The 24,357-nt window shown below is 38.2% G+C and overlaps 4 protein-coding genes across 5 annotated transcripts in view; all 4 read right to left on the reverse strand.

Moving 5' to 3' along the window:
* The window catches only part of LOC117987489 (15-hydroxyprostaglandin dehydrogenase [NAD(+)]-like), a 385,473-nt gene extending 365,632 nt beyond the window's left edge, over nucleotides 1-19,841 (reverse strand). Inside the window, exon 1 of one of the 2 annotated variants that reach the window (XR_011237462.1) lies at nucleotides 18,729-19,841. Coding sequence is in view for 1 of the 2 variants with exons in the window: in XM_069502605.1 (XP_069358706.1) it covers nucleotides 19,086-19,841 (756 nt within the window). In the remaining variant the exon portion in view is untranslated. Of the gene's footprint in view, nucleotides 1-17,672 lie in introns of those variants that run through there. The other variant, XM_069502605.1, reaches the window with a different exon arrangement.
* LOC117987490 (15-hydroxyprostaglandin dehydrogenase [NAD(+)]-like) lies at nucleotides 12,368-13,257 on the reverse strand. Its single transcript, XM_034974515.2, has one exon. The coding sequence runs from the start codon at nucleotides 13,187-13,189 to the stop codon at nucleotides 12,437-12,439; it is 753 nt and encodes a 250-aa protein (XP_034830406.1). The 5' UTR covers nucleotides 13,190-13,257; the 3' UTR covers nucleotides 12,368-12,436.
* LOC138403163 (15-hydroxyprostaglandin dehydrogenase [NAD(+)]-like) lies at nucleotides 15,338-16,875 on the reverse strand. The gene is made up of 2 exons (XM_069502606.1): nucleotides 16,854-16,875; nucleotides 15,338-16,431 (listed from the first exon to the last, which is right to left on the reverse strand). Exon 2 carries the CDS (start codon nucleotides 16,402-16,404, stop codon nucleotides 15,649-15,651), a length of 756 nt encoding a protein of 251 aa, XP_069358707.1. The 5' UTR covers nucleotides 16,405-16,431; nucleotides 16,854-16,875; the 3' UTR covers nucleotides 15,338-15,648.
* A 574-nt stretch (nucleotides 19,842-20,415) lies between the features above and the next one.
* On the reverse strand, nucleotides 20,416-24,356 carry LOC138402209 (15-hydroxyprostaglandin dehydrogenase [NAD(+)]-like). Its single transcript, XM_069502604.1, has 3 exons — nucleotides 23,398-24,356; nucleotides 21,463-22,213; nucleotides 20,416-20,554 (listed from the first exon to the last, which is right to left on the reverse strand). Exons 2-3 carry the CDS (start codon nucleotides 22,184-22,186, stop codon nucleotides 20,493-20,495), a joined length of 786 nt encoding a protein of 261 aa, XP_069358705.1. The 5' UTR covers nucleotides 22,187-22,213; nucleotides 23,398-24,356; the 3' UTR covers nucleotides 20,416-20,492.
* Between the last annotated feature and the right edge of the window lies 1 nt (nucleotide 24,357).

Here is a 24,357-nt window from a genome sequence, read left to right on the forward strand (position 1 = left end):
CTGGGGCTACATTTAGATTTGTTTTACGATGAAGGGCTGTTCGTTCACTGATACATACCAAATTCAGCGCGCATTGTGAGCTCGAGCAAATAACCGAGATTGACGCTCGACGAAAATATACCTAGCAAAGTAGATAAATAATAATTAAAGATACAAATATTCGTTATTAGATGATGCCCGCGACTTCATCTGCGTGCATTTTAAAAAATCCCGTTGGAACTCTTTAATTTTCCGGGATAAAAAATAGCCTATGTCACCGACTCAGTGGTGCTTTAGCACCAATGCAACCTCAGCGACGCGACGTCTAGATTTCAAACGGGTCGTTCATTACCTAGTATCTAAGAGGTGGCGGCGGTGGCGCTGATTTATTTGGTTCCAAAACCGTGAAAATTTTTGTTCGCTTGACCATATCTTGTCATTTATATCGATGATAGCTATGCACTGTCTTATCCTGAATTAAAACTTCGTTCTTTGTAGGTCAGATCTTTGCCAACTTTATAAGGTTTTGTCTTAGATGAATTATGGTTTTGTTTTTAAGTAAGTAGGTACTTTGACTTTTCTCTAGATGACTTTCACGTTAAATTCGCAACTTTGAATGTTCAAAATGATTGTTTGAAAACGTTTGTTGTATTTACAAACTGCGGTTTGACGATTGTTCGTCAAAGAACTCACTGGGGTTTGAAACAACGAATCATAATGTAAAGTTTCTGACTCCCATTTTCAGAGTCGTTTTCAATGACGGAATGTTTTAGGGTTCATGTACATTGTACAGTCAGCAACAAAGCTAGGTATGCACCTGTCCATAGTCGCTTGTACTGGCGGGTGCTAACCTAGCTTTGTTGCCGACCCTACTTACGTATGTGAGTTTTTTGCTTCACCATAATTACTTCAAAATAATTTTAAAAAAGACTGCCGTGCAAGCATTGAATGTTTTGGGCCATTGATCAAGCAAAATAGCACCGATTCATTGGTCCTTAAGAGGTGGCGCTGATTTATTTGGTTCCAAAACCGTGAAAAAGTTCGCTTGAGCATATCTTGTCATTTATATCGATGGCGGCATGCAGATTGCTATTATGACGTAAACATCCGATAAGAAAGGATTTTAGAAAATTCAATCCCTAAAGGGGTAAAACAGGGGTTTGAAATTTGTGTAGTCCACGCGGACAAAGTCGCGGGCATAAGGTACCAATTTCACAAACTCACAAATCACGATCGTCCCCAATATGCTGCAATTATTTCTGCGTTACGAAGTTCGATAGCCGCCCGAGAAGATGAGCTCAGTCAGCTCACGGTACATTAAGATAAGCGTTTTCCAATCTCTTGTTTCCATTCCACTTTCTGTCCTTACTTAAACTTGCTTTAAATTCGCTAATTCAAGTCAGCTATACTTGGAGCTACGGAACCAATCTAAATATATATATCAGAGATTTAATTTGACGTGGTCACTTTCAATGTCTGCCATGATGCTGCCATGTCGTTTTTCTTATTTTTTAGCAGTCAATGCGCAGATGCGGCGCAGTCAGTCTCTCGTACACGAATGTGTCGACAGAAAGCACCATTGACTGAAAATACTAGTTTATTATCTATGGATTGTACTTTTTAATTTACGACTAGGTTCTATTCAAATCACTTTAATGGAGATTATGACGTCATACGTTCTTATGCATTATATTCTCCGACACGGCCATTCTGCAAACCAACGCGCTCTCGCGTTGCCTCTCGTTATCACATTCAAAGTAAGGCCGTGCATGACTATTTCATGTCGGCGTAATCGCAAAGTGTTGTGGCTTTCAGCGTCATTCAACTCATTCAAAGGTCAGTACAGATTTCAGCTTCATCTAACCGCAAAGCGTAGCAGCTTTCAGCAGTACATCCAGTGCAGCAGTGGTTATAGTGCAAATCTTTCAATCCGTTCCTCTGACAAAGCGGAACAGCTTCACATTCGTATCTAAAAAGAAAAACTGATTGACTAACTGATCTATCAACGCATAGCTCAAACCACTGGATGAATCGGGCTGAAATTTTGCATGCAGATAGCTATTATGACGTAGGCATCCGCTAAGAAAGGATTTTTGAAAATTCAATCCCTAAAGGGGTAGGACAGGGGTTTGTTTGTGTAGTCCCCGCGGACGAAGTCGCGAGCATAAGTAATAATAAAAAAGCAGAATATTGATATGCTCAGATTCTTAACTTTTCAATAAAGTAAAAGATTAGATGTAGATATGCTTAAGATTCTAGCTCAATGTAAAACTGATTTGCATGTTGAATCTTAGTAGAATTGAAACCTCACGTCTAACTAGTGGTTTAATTGGAAGATTTGCGGAGATCCTGGTTGGATTATAGTTGTTTGTTTAGTTGCATTTACAATTTATTCAATTAGTTCTGCAGGAAACGGATGGACCGTGAAAGGCTAGCAGACAGACACACTTTTGTATTAGTGGATTAATGGATTTTGAATAAAACTTTTGACTTGACTTTGAATAAATTATTCCAGAGTTCAGCTAGTAAATAGTAGTAAATTTTGATGACTGATATTTCAACAACCGTTTTGTATGCCAAATATTTCTCAATGTTCTGTATTAACTTGAATCACAAAACTGCGTCATTCCCATTGATGTCGCATCAACTACCCTCGTTCCCAGTGACGCACGTCGGCCTGTTCGCGACGGCGACGCAACATGATTAATACACTGTCATTACAACATTAGCGGCCTACCCTCGGAATTATAATCCCTGCCTGCTAAAAAGTCTGCTAAGAATCACTCGGCGGACGATGGAGAGAGTTCAGTATGTAGAAAGAAGTAGGTAGATATCCCTACGCGTTCAAATTAAAAATAAGGAGATCAATAAAATATTTTTTTTCAGGAGTTGCCTGAAAAACAGCGCTGAGGTAGAGTACCCACACACACTACTACAGCATTACGCTGAGACAATTTCCTTTTTTGGGACAATTTTGCGCCACAAGCATCTGGGTTTTAAGTCAGACAGTTATTTTTTAGATTGATGACGACCTGAGAATGGTTTAGGCTGAAGTCTGCCACGCTGGCCTAATACGGATTGGCAGACTTCAGACACTTTTGAGAACACGGAGAACTCACAGGCATGCAGGTAGCCCCGAAAAGTTAGAGGCGCGTGCCCGGGAGCGAACCCCCGACAACCCAAAAAGTAGGCGGACGTCTTAACAACTAGGCTATCACCGCTTTTAAGCGTCGTCAAAAAAGTATATCAGTTGGTAAATGGAACACTTACATGAACAGTGTATAAGATACACATAAAATCGATTCCCCCATAAACCCTGAAGGCCGTATCTAAATCACTGCGAACAAGTAAAAGAAAGCGCGTAAATCCGCGGTAATGTGGATATTAAGGGACGGGGGACCTAGTCGGAGAGCTGGTGGCGGATTTTGAGGAGTCACTTGATAAACGTTGAGTTTGTAATTATTTTAAAAAATTCAAAATTTAAGTACCTACTTAATTTATTCAAAATAGGTAATATAGGTAATAAATAACACTTTTTGATGGTCGGTTGTTGAATTTGTAATAAAGTGGAGATAATTGGTTATTTGACTCCAATGTTTTTATTACTTTATTATAAACTAGGATAAAAATAATGACGTAAACTGAAAAAACTAATTAAATCGACCGAATAACAAAAAAGTTAAGTATAAGCATTTAAATATTTTTGATTAGACAGAGATAGCGATATATAGCATTTTGACGTCACACCTTACTAATACCATAGTAGCTTCGTGCGGTTTCATACAAATTTTCGTTTTGCGAGAAAAGGATAGAAGACCCTCCCACTCCAAAATTAAAATGCCTGTAACTTTGTAAGTCTTTGTTGGATTTTAATATTTTTTTCAGCGTACGTCATTATTTTTATCCTAGTTTATAATAAAGTAATAATATTTATCAAATTTGAAAGTAGGAAAATACCCAAATACTAAGAGGGTTTCAAACGCGCCCAGTTCTGAGAAAAATCCACAACAAATTCTCACAAAAACTTTTTTAGGGTTCACTATATCTAAAGAAAAAAGGAACAATTATAGAATTACTTCGTTGTCTGTCAGTCTGTTGTGTCCGACAAGGGAATCAAAGCAGGATAACTGTATAGATTAGGGTGACCTAGATGAAATTTGTCAGGTAGCAAAGCCTTATAATACAAGTAAAAGGATAAATAAATCTGTAAGGATCTGTTTTCAAAGCAATAGAGATCTTCTTGTTTGTTTAATCAATTACCCAATCCACTCGATCAACCTGTTTGCGTCCACTGCTGGACATAGGCCTTTCCAAGAGCGCACCACCAAACACGGTCCTCCGCCTTCCTCATCCATCCGCTCCCCACCACCTTCTTCAGTTCATCGGTCCAGCTTTTAAATAGGTTAATCAATTAACCTATTTAAAATTTCCGCCCGCTCCTGATCTACACCTGACCCGGTTGGAGGGTAGCTGCCCTTGGTAGAGTTGGCCCAACTCGGATGATTGGCAAAACTTTGCGAATCGAATCGCGCACGATTAAGACAATTGCTACTAAAATAAAGAGTTTCTTGCTATCGACTAACTTCTTTATAACACTACTAGCTTATGCTCGCGACTTCGTTCGCGTGGACTACACTAAACTTCAAACCCCTATTTCACCCCCTTAGGGGTTGAATTTTCAAAAATCCTTTCTTAGCGGATGCCTACGTCATAATAGCTATCTGCATGCCAAATTTCAGCCCGATCCGTCCAGTAGTTTGAGCTTTGCGTTGATAGATCAGTCAGTCAGTCAGTCAGTCAGTCAGTCAGTCAGTCAGTCAGTCACCTTTTCCTTTTATATATTTAGATAATGTATACAACTAAGAAATAAAGTTCAATCGAGAAGTCATTTTGTTCCGTTTACCGTGGAGGCCCTGGGGCCATGGAGTCTTAGTGCTAAAATTTATTTACGAGACATTGGACTGCGATTAATAGCCTCATCTGGTGACAGAAGGACTGACTGTCTCATGTTTTTGCGCAAAGGGCCAGCCTAGCTGTCCAGCGCAGAAATGTAGCCAGTATTTTTGGCACTATTTGAACCGGACATGTTTTGTACAGTAATTAGATAAGGATAGCTTTAAGTTTTACTGTAACATCCATCCATACTAATATTATAAATGCGAAAGTGTGTCTGTCTGTCTGTCTGTCTTTTTTTTTTTTTTAATTTATTTATTCATAATAATTTTACATAGTTTCCTACATATCTATCTCGCCAAACTGGTGGGCCAGTTTGTTGGCGAGTCTGTCCGTCTGTCTGTCTGCTAGCCGTTCACGGTCCATCCGTTCAACCGATTTTGACGAAATTTGGTACAGAGATAACTTGCATCCCGGATAAAGATATACCAACAAACCAACAAACAAACACACTTTTGCATTTATAATATGGGTAGTGGAGTGCTGTAAGAGCGACTGAGATAGACTATAGTTCTGTCGAGTCGCGACCCTCTTTACACCACCTGTTACTGAAAACCAAAAGTATAAAAAGAGTTAGAAAAATTCAGACAGGAACAAAAATAACTTAGGAGCCAAGGGTAATGAAACTGTCACATTCATTGTACCTAGAGTTACAAAGTAAAGCCGTCCACTTAGCGCCATCTCTAATGTCGGTTTGTTTATACGGATATTTAAATAATAAAGCGGCTTGTGGTGCTCATTTAAATCGTCCACTGCTGGACATTTTTAGAGTTCCGTACCTCAAAAGAAAAAAGGAACTCTTATAGGATCACGTTATTGCCTGTCTGTCGGTCTGTCAAGAAATCTACAGGGTATTTTCCGTCGACTTAGAATCATGAAATTTCGCAGGTAGGTAGATCTTATAGCTGACATTTGGGAAAAAATCTTAAAACCGTAAATTTGTGGTTACATCACACAAAAAAAATTAAATTGTGGTCATGAACTAGTAATTAGTATTTCAATTTTCTAAGTAAGACTATATCAAGTGGGGTATCATATGAAAGATCTTTACCTGTGCATTCTAAAACAGATTTTTATTTATTTTTATGTATCATAGTTTTTGAATTATCCTGCAAAATGTTGAAAAAATACGACTGTAGTACGGAACCTTCATTGCGTGAGCCTGAGTCGCACTTGGCCGGTTTTTTTTATTTTAGTTTTATAGTTAGATGTGTCCTATCTAGCATTAATAAAACGTTTTAATGTCTTCGGCTGTATAAGTTTAGAATTACGGCAAAAATCCCACGGCACACTTACGCAGGCGTAATAAAAGTGTAAGCGCGACTTCGGTGTAACGGGCGCTTTACGGTGTGACAACACACGGGGGCTAATTCGGAGCAGGGACAGTCTGACTGAAGTGAAACTTCTTTAGCTGTAACTTGAGAATAATTCTGATGATTTATCGAACGGCAGTAACCATCAAGTTCCATTATATTCTGCCACTTTATCCAGCTTCATCGTCATCATCAACCGATAGACATAGGTCATTTGAAGAAGGACTTAATCACAGTGCGCGGCCGAAAGTAATGTACATTGACTTTTACAAGGAGATAGCAGATTTGTAGAGCACTGTCTCTGTCGTTGAGACCGACAAAACGTCATATACCTAGGTATGAATGACAGAGACAACGCTCTACAAAGCCGAAATGTCATTCTAAAGGCCGATGTAAATTACTTTTGGCCGAGTGCTGTACTTAATTGAGTAACGAAAGTCTCTGTTCAATCCCGGAGGAGATAATTCAAAAAATAAGTGTTTAAGTAATAACATTTGCAATCACAAGATTGTAACAATGTAGGTATAACCTTGAGCGTTATCAAGGACGTCAGCACAAGGTCAGCTTGACTCGTTACTACTATCAGTTGACCCTGACCTTACTAGAATTGGTATTTACTTGATATTTGTAGTAAGTAACTAGCGCTTTACTCAGGTGAAAAATCTGAAAATCTTTAGTCGTCGTCATCGTCTCAACCACCGTTCTCTCAAGCCATTATCGGTTCACTACTGAGCACCTCTCATAATGAAAATGCTTTAGGCATGGTCCACCACGCTTACCAAATGCGAATAGTTTACTTGTACTTACATAGTTTATGGAATTGCAATATAATAAAATTGAATTGTAAAATAAGATAAGATAAGATAAAAGATAAAATTTATTCCGCACAAAAATAAATACATAAACATAACAAGACATTATTGACATAGATCAGCTGTTATAATTATTACAAAAACATTACTGTGCACCTGTTTTCCGAATTAGTAAAAACTACGTCTCGGTAAATACAAAACAAACTAAAGAAAATATGTGCGTGTAGTACATGTGTGTGTGTGTGTGTGTGTATGTGTGTGTGTAAATGTATATGCTAGAGCAAAATGTTTATAATACCTAGCGATAAGTACCTAAGGAATACGTTAATATTTACGTAAACGCAAAAGTCTTATAAATATGACCTTTGCGACATTACATTATCTTATTTTTCGTTATGTTTTATTGAATATACTACATCCAGAAATATCCAGTTTCATATAATTACTATAGCTGATGTCCACAGATTCGCCCGCGTGAATTTAGGTTTTTAAAAATCCCGTGGGAACTTTTGATTTTCCAGGACAAAAAGTAGCCTATCCTTAGTAACCCGTCCCCGAGATGCAAGAAATCTCAGTACCGAATTTCGGAGAAACATTCGGAACAACGCATGATTCTTTAAAAATCCCGTGGCATCACTACGATTTAAGAATGCAAATCCTTACATCATCAGGGCTGAGGAGTTAGGTCCTCGAGTTCAAAAAGTCTTTACTTGGTAGGTACCTCCAAAAACAATTCATAACCTTTCATCAATTTTTGCGATCAGGTCCCGTACAGCATCAGGATTTAGGAGTTGGAATCTAAATTTTATATGGAACAATGTCGCAAAGTTTCTCTATCGATTACTCAAAGTTCAGAAATCTCGAAGATAGGTAGAAAAACACGACTCCTTTTTTGAAAGTCGGTTAAAAGAGTAGCCTGTGTTACTACTTAATTGCTTGTGAAAGTCCCGTCAAAATAGGTTCAGCCGTTCTGAAGATAGCCCGTTCAAATAGACAGACATAAAATTTAAAAACGTTATGGTACAGTTAACCATATGAGCTTAATATGAGGTCGTTATTTCGAAATTGCAGACAGACACTTCAATTTTATTTATTAGTATAGAAGTATAGATAGTAGATGCTTGGTGGTTTTTCTTCCCCTGTATTCTCACCCGCTAAGTCTGAAGCACAGTTAATGTGAACTAATGTTACAAAGCTTTTAGCCCCCTCCTCCCCCTCCCCCCCCCCCCCCCCACCTGCCGTTACCATACCTCATTACGTGGTTACGGTGTAGCAAAGATATATCGCTGTACTAATAATTGTATTAAAAAAGCTGTGATAGCCTAGTGGTTAGGACGTCCGCCTTCTAATCGGAGGTCGGGGGTTCGATCCCGGGCACGCACCTCTGACTTTTCGGAGTTATGTGCGTTTTAATTAATTAAATATCACTTGCTTTAGCGGTGAACGAAAATATCGTGAGGAAACCTGCATGCCTGAAAGTTCTCCATAATGTTTTCAAAGGTGTGTGAAGTCTACCAATCCGCACATGGCCAGCGTGGTAGACTATGGCCAAAACCCTTCTCACTCTGAGAGGAGACCCGTGTTCTGTAGTGAGCCGGCGATGGGTTGATCATGATGATGACGAATCATTGTATAGAACAGAAGCTTAGGGTACTACAAGAGAACGACCTCCCTGGCGCAGTGAGAAGCACTGATGGTCCTATTTTTTTTTATTAAATAGATCTTTTCAGATTCTATTTAGGCGGCTTCTTCACCTGACATAATGTCAGAGACCTTTTTAACCGACTTCAAAAAAAGGAGGAGGTTCTCAATTCGTCGGAATCTTTTTTTTTTTTTTTTTTTGTTTTTTTTTTTTTTATGTATGTTCCCCGATTACTCAAAAAAGCCTGGACCGATTTTGAAAATTCTTTTTTTGTTTGAAAGGGTATACTTCAAAGTTGGTCCCATTTCAATTTGGTGAAGATCTGATGAACATCTTCGAAGATAGATACTGGAACTCCTCAACGGATAAGAGTAAATTGCTCGCGATCAGTGTAATAGCTTAGTAAACAGTAGATTTTTAACCAGTCATAGCATAATTCCATGGGGCCACTAAAAATTGTGAAATAAAAAATTTTTACAAAAAAAATAAAAACCGACTTCGTTACATAAACACTAAAAATTGAAAAATAATTTAATTTATTACCGAATATATTATGTATACAAGAGTTAATATAGTTCCATAATAATAGCCAATGAGGTGCCATTGTGGAGTCCCATAAAAATATGAAGTCTAGACGATTCGCGCAGCTAAAGCTAATTGGCACCGGCACCAAAAAGTATTATTATGGAACTATATTAACTCTTGTATACATAATATATTCGGTAATAAATTAAATTATTTTTCAATTTTTAGTGTTTATGTAACGAAGTCGGTTTTTATTTTTTTTGTAATTTAGTTTTTAAGTTTTATCAGACTTTGTGCGAATTTCGCGACTGTTTGAAAGGAACAGAACAGTTTTGGACCCATGTCATCGTGGTATTCTATAATACTGGACAACATTGGGTCCTTGTCACCCTGCTCTGTTTCTCTTAATAGCTATTCCTGCTATTTAAGAGAAAAATAGCAGGAATAAGCTCCGACTTGCGTCGCAATCTAGAATGGCGGGGACGGAGTCCGTACACAGTTCCACCCTAATTTGTTGGTGGAGGTGGAGGTCCCTGGTATTCGATTCCTGACAGGGGTTTGGAATTTTATAATTTCTGGTCTGGACTGGTGGGAGGCTTCGGCCGTGCCTAGTTACCAGCCTACCAGCAGAGCCGTGCCAAGAAACCAAAGGGGTATGGGTTTGATGAAACTGCGATACCCCTTCCAGGTTCGCCCGCATCCATCTTAGACTGTATCATCACTTACCACCAGGTGAGATTGAAGTCAAGGGCTAACTTGTATCTGAATAAAGAAATAAAAAATCTTATATACCTACCTACCTAGTGCGTCTGGCACCAGACCTTAGGTGGACCTAAGGTGAAGGTAACATGATGGATTTTATTTATTATTATCGATAATATGCCTGCGTTTAATTCGTATTATGCAACTAGCTGACCCGCCCCGGCTTCGCTCGGGTGGAGTTTAAAAAATTGAGATGGGGGTTCAATTTCCAAAAATCCTGAAATCCATATTTCTTCATTTGTTACCGAAAACCCAAATTCCAATTTTCATGCAAATAACTTGAAAAATGACGGACTTTCATACAAACTTTCATCCCCTATTTAACCCCCTTGGTAGTAGAATTTCCAAAAATCGTGAAATACTTATTTATTTATTTATAACCGAAAGCTTAAATACCAATTTTCATCAAGGTAACTTCAAAAATGACGGACTTTCATACAAACTTCCATCCCCCATTTAACATACTTAGGAATTTCAAAAAATCCTTTCTTAGTGGATACCTACTCTTTACAAAGAACACACCCTCAAAATTTCATGTCTCTAGGACCAGCGGTTTAGGCTGTGCGTTGATATATATGTCAGTCAGTCAGTCAGGACTTTGAATTTTATATATATAGATTTGGAATCGAATTTGTTTATTTTGTATCGATAACTTTGGCGCATAATTCTTTAACGCATAACGAATGTATGCATAGGTTGTAACAAATTGTCACTTGTCGCTTGATTCAACTCCTTATTATAAGGAGACTAAGAGTGATTTTTGAACACAAAATTGGCTGAGTACTTAATTTGGTCATGCCTAGAATCAATCTGCATAGTAATAACTTTTTTTTTTTTGTCGCTTGATTCGATACTAGCTTATGCTCGCGACTTCGTCCGCGTGGACTAGGTACTTGAACAAAATTCCAAACCGCTACAAGTAATTGAATATCACGTGCATTAACAGTGAAGAAAAACATCGTGAGGAAACCTGCATGCCTGAGAGTTCTCCATAATGTTCTCAAAGGTGTGTGAAGTCTACCAATCCGCACATGACCAGCGTGGTAGACCCTTCTCACTCTGAGAGGAGACCCGTGCTCTGTAGTGAGCTGGCGATGGGTTGATCATGATGAATAAGCCTTTAAGCTATGGCTACGGCTCTAAAAAACTCTAAATATACAGAGTGGAATTTTGTAATGCCACCTGAAGCCAAAGTACTCTTAATACTGTAGAAAGACTTCAGGTGGCATTACAAAATTCCACCCTGTATAAAAGGAAAAGGTGACTGACTGACTGACTGATCTATCAACGCACAGCTCAAACTACTGGACGGATCGGGTTGAAATTCGGCATGCAGATAGCTATTATGACGTAGGCATCCGATAAGAAAGGATTTTTGAATATTTTACCCCTAAGGGCTGAAATAGGGGTTTGAAATTTGTGTAGAACACGCGGACGAAGTCGCGAGCATAAGCTAGTTAGTAATAAAAATAATTTCCAAGAAACACTTCGATAGTAGTAGTAGGTAGGTACTCAATCGTCAAATTTTCAACAATCGTCGAGTTAATGAGGCAGCAACGTCAGAAATACCTACCCTTCGCAAAGGTCGGCCTTTAAGTCTTCAAGCGGAGGTGCTCGGAGCTACCTTGTCATTTCATTGCGAACACAAATTTTCACGCTTTTGAAATATTTTTAAGAGTCTTAGCGAGGGTCGAAAATGTTGACCCATTTTATATATAAACTCTATTCTCGTCGTTTTTGTGTTTCACTCGTTAAGAGGAATGGTGGTAACGGTATTGTCCTAAGTTCAAAGCTTTGTTGGCTTTTTTTTCGAGTTCCTGGCATCTTTATCTAATCTAAATATATAAAAGGAAAAGGTGACTGACTGACTGACTGAATGACTGACTGATCTATCAACGCACAGCTCAAACTACTGGACGGATCCGGCTGAAATTTGGCATGCAGATAGCTATTATGACGTAGGCATCCGCTAAGAAAGGATTTTTGATAATTCAACCCCTAAGGGGGTGAAATAGGGGTTTGAAATTTGTGTAGTCCACGCGGACGAAGTCGCGAGCATAAGCTAGTTGGTAATATTTTTAAAAAATGTACGACCAATCAGAAGAACATTATACCTAATAGGATGAATACGGAACAACCTGCCAACGGGTATCAACCATAGGCATTTTCTAGATAAGCTCGTTCCAAATTAGGCTACAACACCTACTTCACACACGAAATAAACAACTCTACATCAACTCTTACAATTTTCTAGATTGATGAAGAGAAAATTAATTATGTTTCAAAAATACTGAATAGCTGAATGAAATGACTGAGTCAAATTAAATTTATATTAAGCTTATATTATTTCCAAAATAAAAAGCCATCATCAAAGTAATGAATATTTATATTAAAATATATCAACAATATAAAATACAACAGATTTTACTCCCTTACAGACACACATAACCTCAAACTTCAACAATAGGCTTAGCTCCTTCAATCAGCCAGGCTGTCCCACTGTTGGCCTTCTCGAAGATTTCCACGGCAGCCTTACCGACCGCGTCCACCTTCTGCCAGGCCTGTTTCTTCACGAACACAGCAAAATCGTTAGCTATGCTATCGTCATCCCAGGTCTTAGGGTCGGCTGTCAGTTTGGTCTCCGTGAACCCTGGGCAAATCGCCACTACTCTTATACCAGATCTGTTGAAGTTATAGATGTGACCCAAGGACTTTGTGAAACCCATCACGGCGAACTTCGAAGCCTGGTATATCGGGAGGTACTGATCGACTCTGTACCCATAAATTGATGCCAAGTTTATGATGGTTCCACCTTTTCCTCCCTTGTCCGTCCTCATGTGTTGCCAAAACTTCATAGACCAGTCGATCAGAGCTTGAACGTTAATGTCAATAGTCTTCTTGCACAGCTGGTCGTTTAGAATTCCAGCATTATTTATTAGGACATCGACAGTTTTGTATGTGTCTATTATTTTGGTTGATACGGTATCCAGATCCCTTGTGACGTCACATTTCATGAAAACCGCTTTGTTTGCACCGTGTTTGGTAGAGAGGTTCTTCACTGCTTCTAATCCTTGAGCTTCAGCGACGTCCAGTAGAACGACAACTTTGGCACCTTTTTGTAAATACCTGTCGGCGGTTTCCAAGCCGATACCGACAGCGCCGCCGGTGATAACAACAACTTTATTTTTCAAGTCTCTAGCCATGTTTCCTTATCAAACCGCGGTTCAAGATTGACTACAGTGTAACGGGAATGGGCTATAAATGCAGCTGTGATGCTGTCCAAGTCTTTATATACGCTGTGTGGAGATAAATAAGTCGTGGTTACTTTTATCAACGACCCAATGTTTACTAACAATCGTTTACTTAATCTATATATATAAAAAGAAAAGGTGACTGACTGACTGACTGACTGATCTATCAACGCACAGCTCAAACCACTGGACGGATCGGGCTGCAATTTTACATGCAGATAGTTATGACGTAGGCAGGCATCCGCTAAGAAAGGATTTTTGAAAATTCTGCTCCTAAGGGGGTGAAATAGGGGTGTGAAAAATGTGTAGTCCACGCGGACAAAGTCGCGAGCATAAGCTAGTGCACTAATAAAACGCTGCTAGAGCTAGACCTAACAAACAACAATAAGTGTTTAGCAAAATTACCATACAAGTGATTATTATTGATCTATAATAGATACGGAGAGACGACATGACATGGTATGGGCGTTACACATACGACGATATAAGGGTGCCTTTCCACCAGAGATGTGCTATGCAGTTATGCTGCGAAGATGTGAAATCTACGCTACGAAAATATGTGACCGTTTCCACCAATACTAAGCTATGTGCACCAATGAATATGATTGGTGGTGGATATCAAAGCATCCGTGGCAACGTAGCATGGCACATCTCTGGTGGAAAAGATAGGATAAGGATAGCTCGTATCAATACCTATTATACCTTAATATCACACATGATGTTTGTGAAGACGTTAAGCTGCACGTCACTCTTGTTGGTCCTGGCAGAATACCAGCGCTCAGGTTTTATTTTAAAACCTGCAGCATTAATGCTAAGATGGGGGCCATTACATCCTGTGCCAAGTGGGTGCAAGAACTCATTTTAAATTAAATTAATTACTAAGTATTTTTTATGATCTACTAACTACTACCTACTAACCATTAATTTTAAGTTTGTTTGTGCCTTAGCTTAGGCATAAGATGAATAAACTAGTTTTCTTTCTTCTTTTCTCGGATGGACCGGTACGCGATTTTGTCGATACATATAAAATTAACCGTGACAGACTGACAAACAACACTCGCTAGAAAGCCAAAATTTTGCATGTCCTACTCTCCAAAACGTAGGCTCGCACTACTTGTCTGCAATATAAAAAATAGATGATGCCCCCGACTTCGTCCGCGTGGATTTTAGGTTTTTAAAAATCCCGTGGGAACTCTTTGATTTTCCGGGATAAAAAACTTATGTCATTCCCCGGGATGTAAGCTATCGCTATACCAAATTTCGTCAAAATCGGTTGAACGGATGGGCCGTGAAAGGCTAGCAAACAGACAGACAGAGAGACACACTTTCGCATTTATAATATTGGTATGGATGGATGGATAGCGTATGCTCGAAAAAATACGACTGTAATACGGAACCCTAGTTGCGCGAGCCTGACTCGCACTTGGTCGGTTTTTTTTATATTTAAAAGATGAAAAAAACGCTTTTAATTTATAAATGCAGTTCGTAAAGGAAAATATTATAATGGTCGGAGATTTGAATTACATGTAAAGTAATTTTGATGTATTTTGGCACTGGAACCAACTTTAGGTAAGCAACTGATTAATTAATTTTATCATTATTATTTCATAGCTTGCTGTATTTTACAACGATTCTCGAAAAGCAACTTTTATCTGAGTTTTATCGGAAACAAAACAATCATATCAATACCTATACCTACTGACATAATTGCTGTTAAGTTTTATTTATAAAGTTGAATGAATTATTATTATAAGTGGAATGTTTTTATTTAAAAAAACGGTCAAGTGCGAGTCAGGGGGGAGAGAGTATGTATAGGAAACTTGAAATTTGGAACGTACGATCTTTTTAGGGGGCAGTTGTCAGGATCTAACGAATTTGATTGTCAATTAGATTTTATTGTCTTGCGAGGTGTGAAAGGTAGAGAATTAAACTTGGGGGTAATACTGTCTTAGTCTTGGGCGCCCCTAAACCTCGCACTTTATTCAGGATTTTAGATGCAACAGCCTTGCTACGCTCGGGAGTTACTCTGAAATCCCTCTTTCTGATCTGTCACAGTATTTGGCCAGTGACGACAGGTTGAGATAACAATAAAAAAGTAGCCAACGTACCAAATATATTTATTTTTATATTTAAAGCTAAATAGTGAGTAAAAAAATCTTTTATTATCTTCCTCTTAAAATTAACCTTTATATTCGAATAACTTAAAACTCTTTCCTAAAAAAAAGATTAACAGGTGAGTTAACAGTCAGGTAGGTAGATCATTTGATAAAATTTATAAATAATGCCTAATTTTATAATGGAGCGAAAAAAAATTCTAAAACAGATGACAAAATTAATTTAGACGCCGAAATTGATAATTTTAGAAAGATGTAAAAGTTACAAAATATTATCTCCTCTCGTGAAGAAAATTATCAAAACCTCAATTTTTCGGCTGGTCTTGTACCTTCTACGAGCCATACGGTAGCAGTATCAGCCTTTTCGAAAATCTCTACTGTGCCTCTACCGATATCTTCGGGCTCTTGCCAGTCATGTGCCAACAAACACTCTTTGCACTGTGGCATCATATCTTCTTCCTTTATTTTTGGATGGTTAGCCATATTTGTGTGTGTCAATCCTGGACACAGGGTAACTACGCGAACGCCAGATCTTTTGAAATTGTCCTCATGACCGAGGGATTTTGAGAATCCGATCACAGCGAATTTAGATGCATGGTAATAAGGAATGTAGGGAAGGACTCTGAAACCATAAATTGATGACACATTTATGACAGTTCCACCTTTTCCACCTTTATCAATCCTCATGTGTTCATAAAACTTCACGGTCCACTCCATTACAGCTATGGTGTTGACTTCTATTGTACGTCTGATGTTCAGTTCATCAAGTACACCTGCATTATTGATAAGGAGGTCAACATTTTTGTATTCAGCAACGATTTTGTTGTATATAGCTTCCAGATCTGTCTGAACGTTGCATTTGTAAAAGACAATCCTGTCGTCCCCATATTCTGATTTCAAAGTTGCTTCTGCTTCTTTTCCGGCTTTCTCGTTGACATCGAGGCTTATCACTAGTTTGGCACCTTTCTGTAGAAAGCTTTTTGTCATAGCCAGCCCTAAGCCGTCGGCTGCTCCCGTTATAACCACAACTTTTCCCTTCACGTCACGAGCCATCTTCACTGGAGCTTGCTTAACTGATCACTGAAACAGAGTAAATGTTTTTTCATATTTATATAATAATTGTTATTAGTCGGAACTTTACGGCATGATAAAGTAATATACGCAAATATACTATGTCATTTTTATCTGCGATAGTTAATATTAACTACCAAACTGTTCCCAAATATAATATAGTTATAAACAAACAACAGGATTTAGATAAAAATTTACTACGTGATATACACGCTAAAAATATTTTCAAATACTTTGGCACTTATTCAAAAATATTGCGAAATCACTTATAACTGATAATTTAATTATTATAAAGTCTTGATACATTTTTTATTGATAATGTGGTAAGTAATCATTTTCGAAGTCAAGGACAAGTACTAGGTACTTTATGTTCTTACGAAGTAGCAGAAGTAGATGCACGTGAGTTAGATAGCGATAAAAAGTGCGCGTACCTTCAACCTTCAACTATAATCTTTAACATTAATATCGATTACACTTTGTTTAAAATTGTGATAACCAAAGCCTGTAGAGCGATTGTCCAAAACCTACATCAATCATTATTACAATCTCAATTGTTCTGATTGGCTGAATTAGTGCAATTCTTGTTGCAACAATGCATTGTAGCCAATAGTAGGCGAGCGTTAACCAATCAGAGATGATTGCGATCGTGACATTGTAGCTGTCATTCTCCCGCAATCGCGCAGCTGGTTGCACATTGAGCACTATCACTTAAGGTACCTACTCCTAGATAAGATTAATAAGATAAGATAAATTTATTTCTGGTTCAACAACAAATATAACATAAACATAACAAGACATATTGACTTAAATCAGTTATGATAACAAAACACTGCTTTGCACCTGCTGCGCGATTGCGGTAGAATGACAGCTACAATATCACGATTGCAATTACTTGATTGGTTAACGCTCGCTCACTATTGGCTACAATTCATTGTTGCAACAAGAATACTATAAATTCAGCCTATCACAACAATTGCGATTGTAATAATGATTGGTGCAGGTTTTACGGAATCGACTAGCTATTTTTCGAACTAGTAAGTAAAACTGCGTCACGGAAAATAGGGCTTCCGGCTAAAACAACTAATCAAATCAAATTTGTTATGATCGCCTTGCTAAAGTTACCCCATCCTAAGATGCTAAGGTGACAAAATTGATCGCACAAGTATCTATTTAGGGAAAATGTCTGGGTAATAGATCAAGCATATCTTACGAAGAGAAAAGTTAAACGCTGAACAAGTGGTGTTGAATCGAAGAAAACCTGGTTGATCAATGAGTAGACCCTTTTGAGGAAGATATTCATGTCAAAGATAACGGGTATGGAAAACTACTGCTGCAGCCCTATATTCGGCAAAATAAAACGACTCGATCATTATCATCATCAAACGTTTATTTTGAACACGATGGTTGTCAGCACCATAGTTGCTTGACCAACTTTTAGACATGTGTCCGCTATAGCTTAACTTAACTGAAAACCGCTGCCGTGCCTATAGCGTACCATAGCGTTATTGTCGTAGCTAACAACGGTTATCAGCTATCATCTATGAAGAACCACCTGACAACGCAACGCTGCCAACTGGCAACTGACAATGCATTGTTTGGTTTTTTGGTAACTAGAAACGCAATAATTATGCCTTCTCTTTCTTTTTTTTCACTGAAAGCTGAGAAGGAGCGGTTATTGGCTACCGGCTTAGTAACTAAGAACTTGATAAACCAAAGCCGACCTTATCTCTATTACGCTAAGGCTTAACTGTACAAGTACTTGTCCATTACACTTTGATCTATCAATTTTAATACAGTTAGCCTTAGAGTAATAGAGATAAGGTCCTCTTTGGTTTATCAATCTTCGTGAAATGTTTTTGGTTAACTGGATTGTGGCAAACTATTCGTGCAGGCGTCCATTATAGTTTGACCTATGTCAATGATCATTATAATTAAACTTTGCTGCTATGAACTTAAGGTTGTGATTACTTCACGATATTCATGAAAGTAAAATTGGATTTATTTTAGTGAATATGCGCGTGCTAGCTATACAGACGGTATTGATACGGCAGCTAGCTTAGTTACTACAACGGAAACCGCTGCGCGTTGCGCATATTAAATTAGTTGAAACACAACTCTGATACCGATATTCGGCAACGGTTATCAATATTGGTATTGAAACTAAATAACTGATGATTAACCGTTACCAGAAATAGCCAATAACGCCCATCTTTACCAACTTTAGAGTACCGTTACTTTGCGATTCTATGCATTTCTGTAATTAGAATAACTGTAACTATATTTCTGTATTTAAAGATCCCGTATGCCTATGTCACTCAGGAATAATGTAGCTTTCTACTGGTGAAAGAATTTTTAAAATCGGTTCAGTAGTTCCAGAGATTACCCCCTACAAACAAACTTAACGACATTACCTCTTTATAATATTAGTATAGATGTACTGTAAATAATTTTAATCATAGAGGCCTTTACTTTAGATATAGAGCCCAAAAACTTAGTTACAATAACATTTTCCGAAAGAGTCAAAAATATTAAGAAGAATACTATAATTTTTTTTACGGAGTGGAAAGTTATTTTAAAATGAATATCAAAATAATTTAAAACGCAACCTTGATAATTGTTAAAAAGTAGACAGTGATAAAAAACTTCCGTTGTGAAGGAAATTATCAAAACTTCAATTTCTCCGCTGATCTTGCACCTTCTACGAGCCACACGGTAGCAGTTTCACCCTTTTCAAAAATCTCCACTGTTCCTCTACCAATATCTTCGGGAGCTTGCCAGTCATATGCCAACAAACACTCTTTATACTGCGGTACCATATCTTCTTCCTTTATTTTAGGATGGTTAGCCAAATTTGTGTGAGTCAGTCCGGGACACAGGGTAACTATACGAACGCCAGATCTTTTGAAATTGTCCTCGTGACCGAGAGATCTCGAGAATCCGATCACAGCGAATTTAGATGCATGGTAATAAGGACTGTAGGGAGCTATTCTGTAACCATAAATTGATGATACATTTATGATGGTTCCACCTCTACCACCTTTGTCAATCCTCATGTGTTCATAAAACTTTACGGTCCACTCCATTAGGGCTATGGTGTTGACTTCTATTGTACGTCTGATGTTAAATTCATCAAGTACACCTGCGTTGTTGATAAGGAGGTCAACATTTTTGTATTCGGCAACGATTTTGTCGTAAATAGCTTCCAGATCTGTCTGAACGTTGCATTTGTAAAAGATAATCCTGTCGTCTCCATATTCTGATTTCAAAGATACTTCTGCTTCTTTTCCGGCTTTCTCATTGACATCGAGGCCTATTACTAGTTTGGCGCCTTTCTGTAGGAAGCTTTTGGCAATAGCCAGTCCCAAACCGTCGGCTGCTCCCGTTATAACCACAATTTTTCCCTTCACGTCACGAGCCATGTTTATTGTAGCTGACCTACCTGATTACTGAAATAGAATGAACGGTTTTCCATTTTTATTGTAATGGTTGCTTAATAAAATTAAATGCATTATCATTGTGATATCGTTTTTATCTGGAGGAATAACTATGACGACAGGTTTATTATTTCCAAAATTATATATATGATAACTAACAAAGGATTTCGATGATAGTCTGTTATGTTACACAATGTTCTGTTTAAAATTGCATCTATTAATTGTGCATATAACGTAAAGAGTTAGTCGCCAACAAATGATGAAAGAAATAGGATTCAGTTGTTGTATCCATCTCATAATTTATATCAACTCTGTTAGGGACCGTTTGCAGCCTCAAGCAAGCTTGGCCTTTGCAAAGTCTAGACTTTTTTGACTTCCCGCTTAACTCCACACTGCTGTAGGGGTTTGAACTTCGTGCATATAACAGGTACGCGGATTGTAAATCGGTTGTAAAGCGTATCGCTTACGCATACACTTCTTCTTTCTTCTCTGTCGTATCACTCTTGGCAGAGCGGTCGTGGTCATCACGAAGCAACGTCTTTGAGGGCAGATGTTATATGCCTTACGAGCATTCGCCATTTCTCCCTGCTGGCTGACAGCCTGGTACACTCGTGCAAAGGACCGCCCACAGCAGACTTAATTTGGTCGGTCCATCGCATGGGTGACCTTCCTCGCCCTCTGGTGCCCTCCACCTTGCCCTGCACGACAAGACGCTCAATGGAGACGCTCAATTCAACGCATACACTAGATACGTCCTAATAAAGTAATTCTAACATATTCAGTGTATTATTTAGACGTGATCGTGATCTTTCAAAATTGGCAATTTTCAAACTTAGCTTCGCTATTTCCGCCATCATTTCAGTGTCCAAGAAATACGTCATGGTTTATCGCATTTTTTTGCATTGTGCAAAAAAAACTTTAAAATGATCTTCTTTTCGACTTCTTTTGGTATAATGAGCGCGATAAAATTAGATCACCAGTGGTAGGTACTGATTCTGAGCACACCTAGAGTATTCGCATTCTCTACTTACTAATATAAGGACAGACACAGTTTGACAGTTTTAAATTTAGAGCTGTCAAACCTCGTGACTTTAGCTGCAAGTCGCGAGCCTATTGTTTATATTTCTAGCGTGCACTAAAATTTAGATTCTCTAAATGTAAAATTCATGTTCTGTCATTTTTTAGCAATATTAAAAACAAAAGGATGCAGATACTCTAAATTTAGTTTAGGGAAAGACAACAGAATCGGCGCCAGTGTGTTACATTAAGAATAAGGTATACCTACATACTAAATCAAAATTAACGTTTTGTTCAGTTTAATTTTAACTAACTATGTAGGTACCTATATCTTATTCTTGATGTAACACAGTGGTCTAATCCCACAGTCGCTAAGGGGGTGAAATAGGGATTTGAAATTTGTGTAGTCCATGCGGACAAAGTCGCGAGCATAAGCTATATAAATATTTTATTTATTTATTTACTTATAACAAATAGCCAAACACTTCTGAATACTAAATAGATACTTTCACAATTACAAGAGAGTTACAAAATAAGTCCTTTTGTGAGGAAAATGCTTAAAACTTCAATTCCTCAGCTGGTCTTGTACCTTCTACGAGCCACACGGTAGCAGTATCACCCTTTTCGAAAATCTCCACTGTGCCTCTACCGATATCTTCAGGAGCTTGCCAGTCATGTGCCAACAAATACTCTTTGCACTGTGGCATCATATCTTCTTCCATTATTTTAGGATCGTTAGCCATATTTGTGTGGGTCAAACCTGGACACAGGGTAACTATACGAACTCCAGATCTTTTGAAATTGTCCTCGTGACCGAGAGATCTCGAGAATCCGATCACAGCGAATTTAGATGCATGGTAATAAGGACTGTAGGGAGCTATTCTGTAACCATAAATTGATGATACATTTATGATGGTTCCACCTTTCCCTCCTTTGTCAATCCTCATGTGTTCATAAAACTTTACGGACCACTCCATTAGGGCTATGGTGTTGACTTCTATTGTACGTCTGATGTTAAATTCATCAAGTACACCTGCGTTGTTAATAAGGAGGTCAACATTTTTGTGTTTAGCAACGATTTTGTTGTATATAGCTTCCAGATCTGTCTGGACGTTGCATTTGTAAAAGACAATTCTGTCGTCCCCATATTCTAATTTCAATGTTGCTTCTGCTTCTTTTCCGGCTTTCTCGTTGACATCAAGGCTTATCACTAGTTTGGCACCTTTCTGTAGGAAACTTTTGGTCATAGCCAGTCCCAAACCGTCGGCTGCTCCCGTTATAACCACAACTTTTCCCTTCACGTCACGAGCCATGTTTATTGTAGCAGACCTACCTGATTACTGAAATAGAATGAACGGTTTTCCATTTTTATTGCAATGGTTGCATAATAAAGTTAAATGCATTATCATTGTGATATCGTTTTTATCTGAAGGAACAACTATGACGACAAGTTTATTATTTCCAAAATTATATATGACTAGCTGATTCCTGCGACTTCGTCCGCATGAATTTACGTTTTTTAAAATCCCGCGGGAACTCTTCGATTTTTCGGGATTGTTGTCGTTGCTTGGTACCTACAATATGAATTCACTATGAACACTTCCTGAATTTTGATAACTCAGGCGGGCAGTAACCGAATTTTTTATGTGACCACGACGTAAAATTTTTGTTGATTTAAAAAAAATATTTGCAAATCGGTCCAGAAACCTCGAAAAAATCGATGTAGAAAAAAGAACCACGTCCTCTTTGACAGTCGGTTAAAAACCGATGACCTTGAAATATTTACAGAACAATCTTTAAAATATCCCCTTTCTAACAAAAAAAGAATGAATGAAATCGGACTACGCGTTAATGAATACATACAACTCAGTATACATTTTAACTTTCATCCCCTCTCCTACGGGAACCATGCTGAATTTCGAGATAAAAAGTATCCTATATTCTTCCTCATAGTATGACCTCAAATCGTACCAAGTATCCATTCAGTAGTTTCAGCGTGATGCGCGGCCGTGATACAGACAGACAGACAGACAGACAGATAGACAGACAGACAGATAGACAGACAGACAGACAAAAATGAAAAAAATTACAGTTTTGGGTTCAGTATCGATTAGAGAGTGCCCTCGAAAAAAAATTTTCAAAATATCTTCAATGTACAGAATTTGACCTGTTATAGTTTTATTATAAGTAAGTATTGATATATTGATAAAGCTAACAAAGGATTTCGATGATAGTCTGTTATGTTACACAATGTTCTGTTTAAAATTGCATCTATTAATTGTGCATATAAAGTAAAGAGTTAGTCGTCAACAAATGATGAAAGAAATAGGATTCAGTTGTTGTATCCATCTCACAATTTATATCAACTCTGTCAGGGACCGTTTGCAGCCTCAAGCAAGCTTGGACTTTGCAAAGTCTAGACTTTTTTGACTTCCCGCTTAACTCCACACTGCTGTAGGGGTTTGAACTTCGTGCATATAACAGGTACGCGGATTGTAAATCGGTTGTAAAGCGTATCGCTTACGGATACACTTCTTCTTTTTCTCTGTCGTATCACTCTTGGCAGAGCGGTCGTGGTCATCACGAAGCAACGTCTTTGAGGGCAGATGTTATATGCCTTACGAGCATTCGCCATTTCTCCCTGCTGGCTGACAGCCTGGTACACTCGTGCAAAGGACCGCCCACAGCAGACTTAATTTGGTCGGTCCATCGCATGGGTGACCTTCCTCGCCCTCTGGTGCCCTCCACCTTGCCCTGCACGACAAGACGCTCAATTCAACGCATACACTAGATACGTCCTAATAAAGTAATTCTAACATATTCAGTGTATTATTTAGACGTGATCGTGATCTTTCAAAATTGGCAATTTTCAAACTTAGCTTCGCTATTTCCGCCATCATTTCAGTGTCCAAGCAATACGTCATGGTTTATCGCATTTTTTTGCATTGTGCAAAAACTTTAAAATGATCTTCTTTTCGACTTATTTTGGTATAATGAGCGCGATAAAATTAGATCACCAGTGGTACTGATTCTGAGCACACCTAGAGTATTCGCATTCTCTACTTACTAATATAAGGACAGACACAGTTTGACAGTTTTAAATTTAGAGCTGTCAAACCTCGTGGCTTTAGCTGCAAGTCGCGAGCCTATTGTTTATATTTCTAGCGTGCACCAAAATTTAGAGTCTTTAAATGTAAAATTCATGTTCTGTCATTTTTTAGCAATATTAAAAACAAAAGGATGCAGATACTCTAAATTTAGTTTAGGGAAAGACAACAGAATCGGCGCCAGTGTGTTACGTCAAGACTAAGGTATAAATCAAAATTAACGTTTTGTTCAGTTTAATTTTAACTAACTATGCAGGTACCTATATCTTATTCTTGATGTAACACAGTGGTCTAATCCCACAGTCGCTAAGGGGGTGAAACAGGGATATGAAATTTGTGTAGTCCATGCGGACAAAGTCGCAAGCATAAGCTATATA

This window comes from Maniola hyperantus, chromosome 13 (assembly GCF_902806685.2).
Source record: "Maniola hyperantus chromosome 13, iAphHyp1.2, whole genome shotgun sequence".
Classification (NCBI taxonomy): Eukaryota; Metazoa; Arthropoda; class Insecta; order Lepidoptera; family Nymphalidae; genus Maniola; species Maniola hyperantus.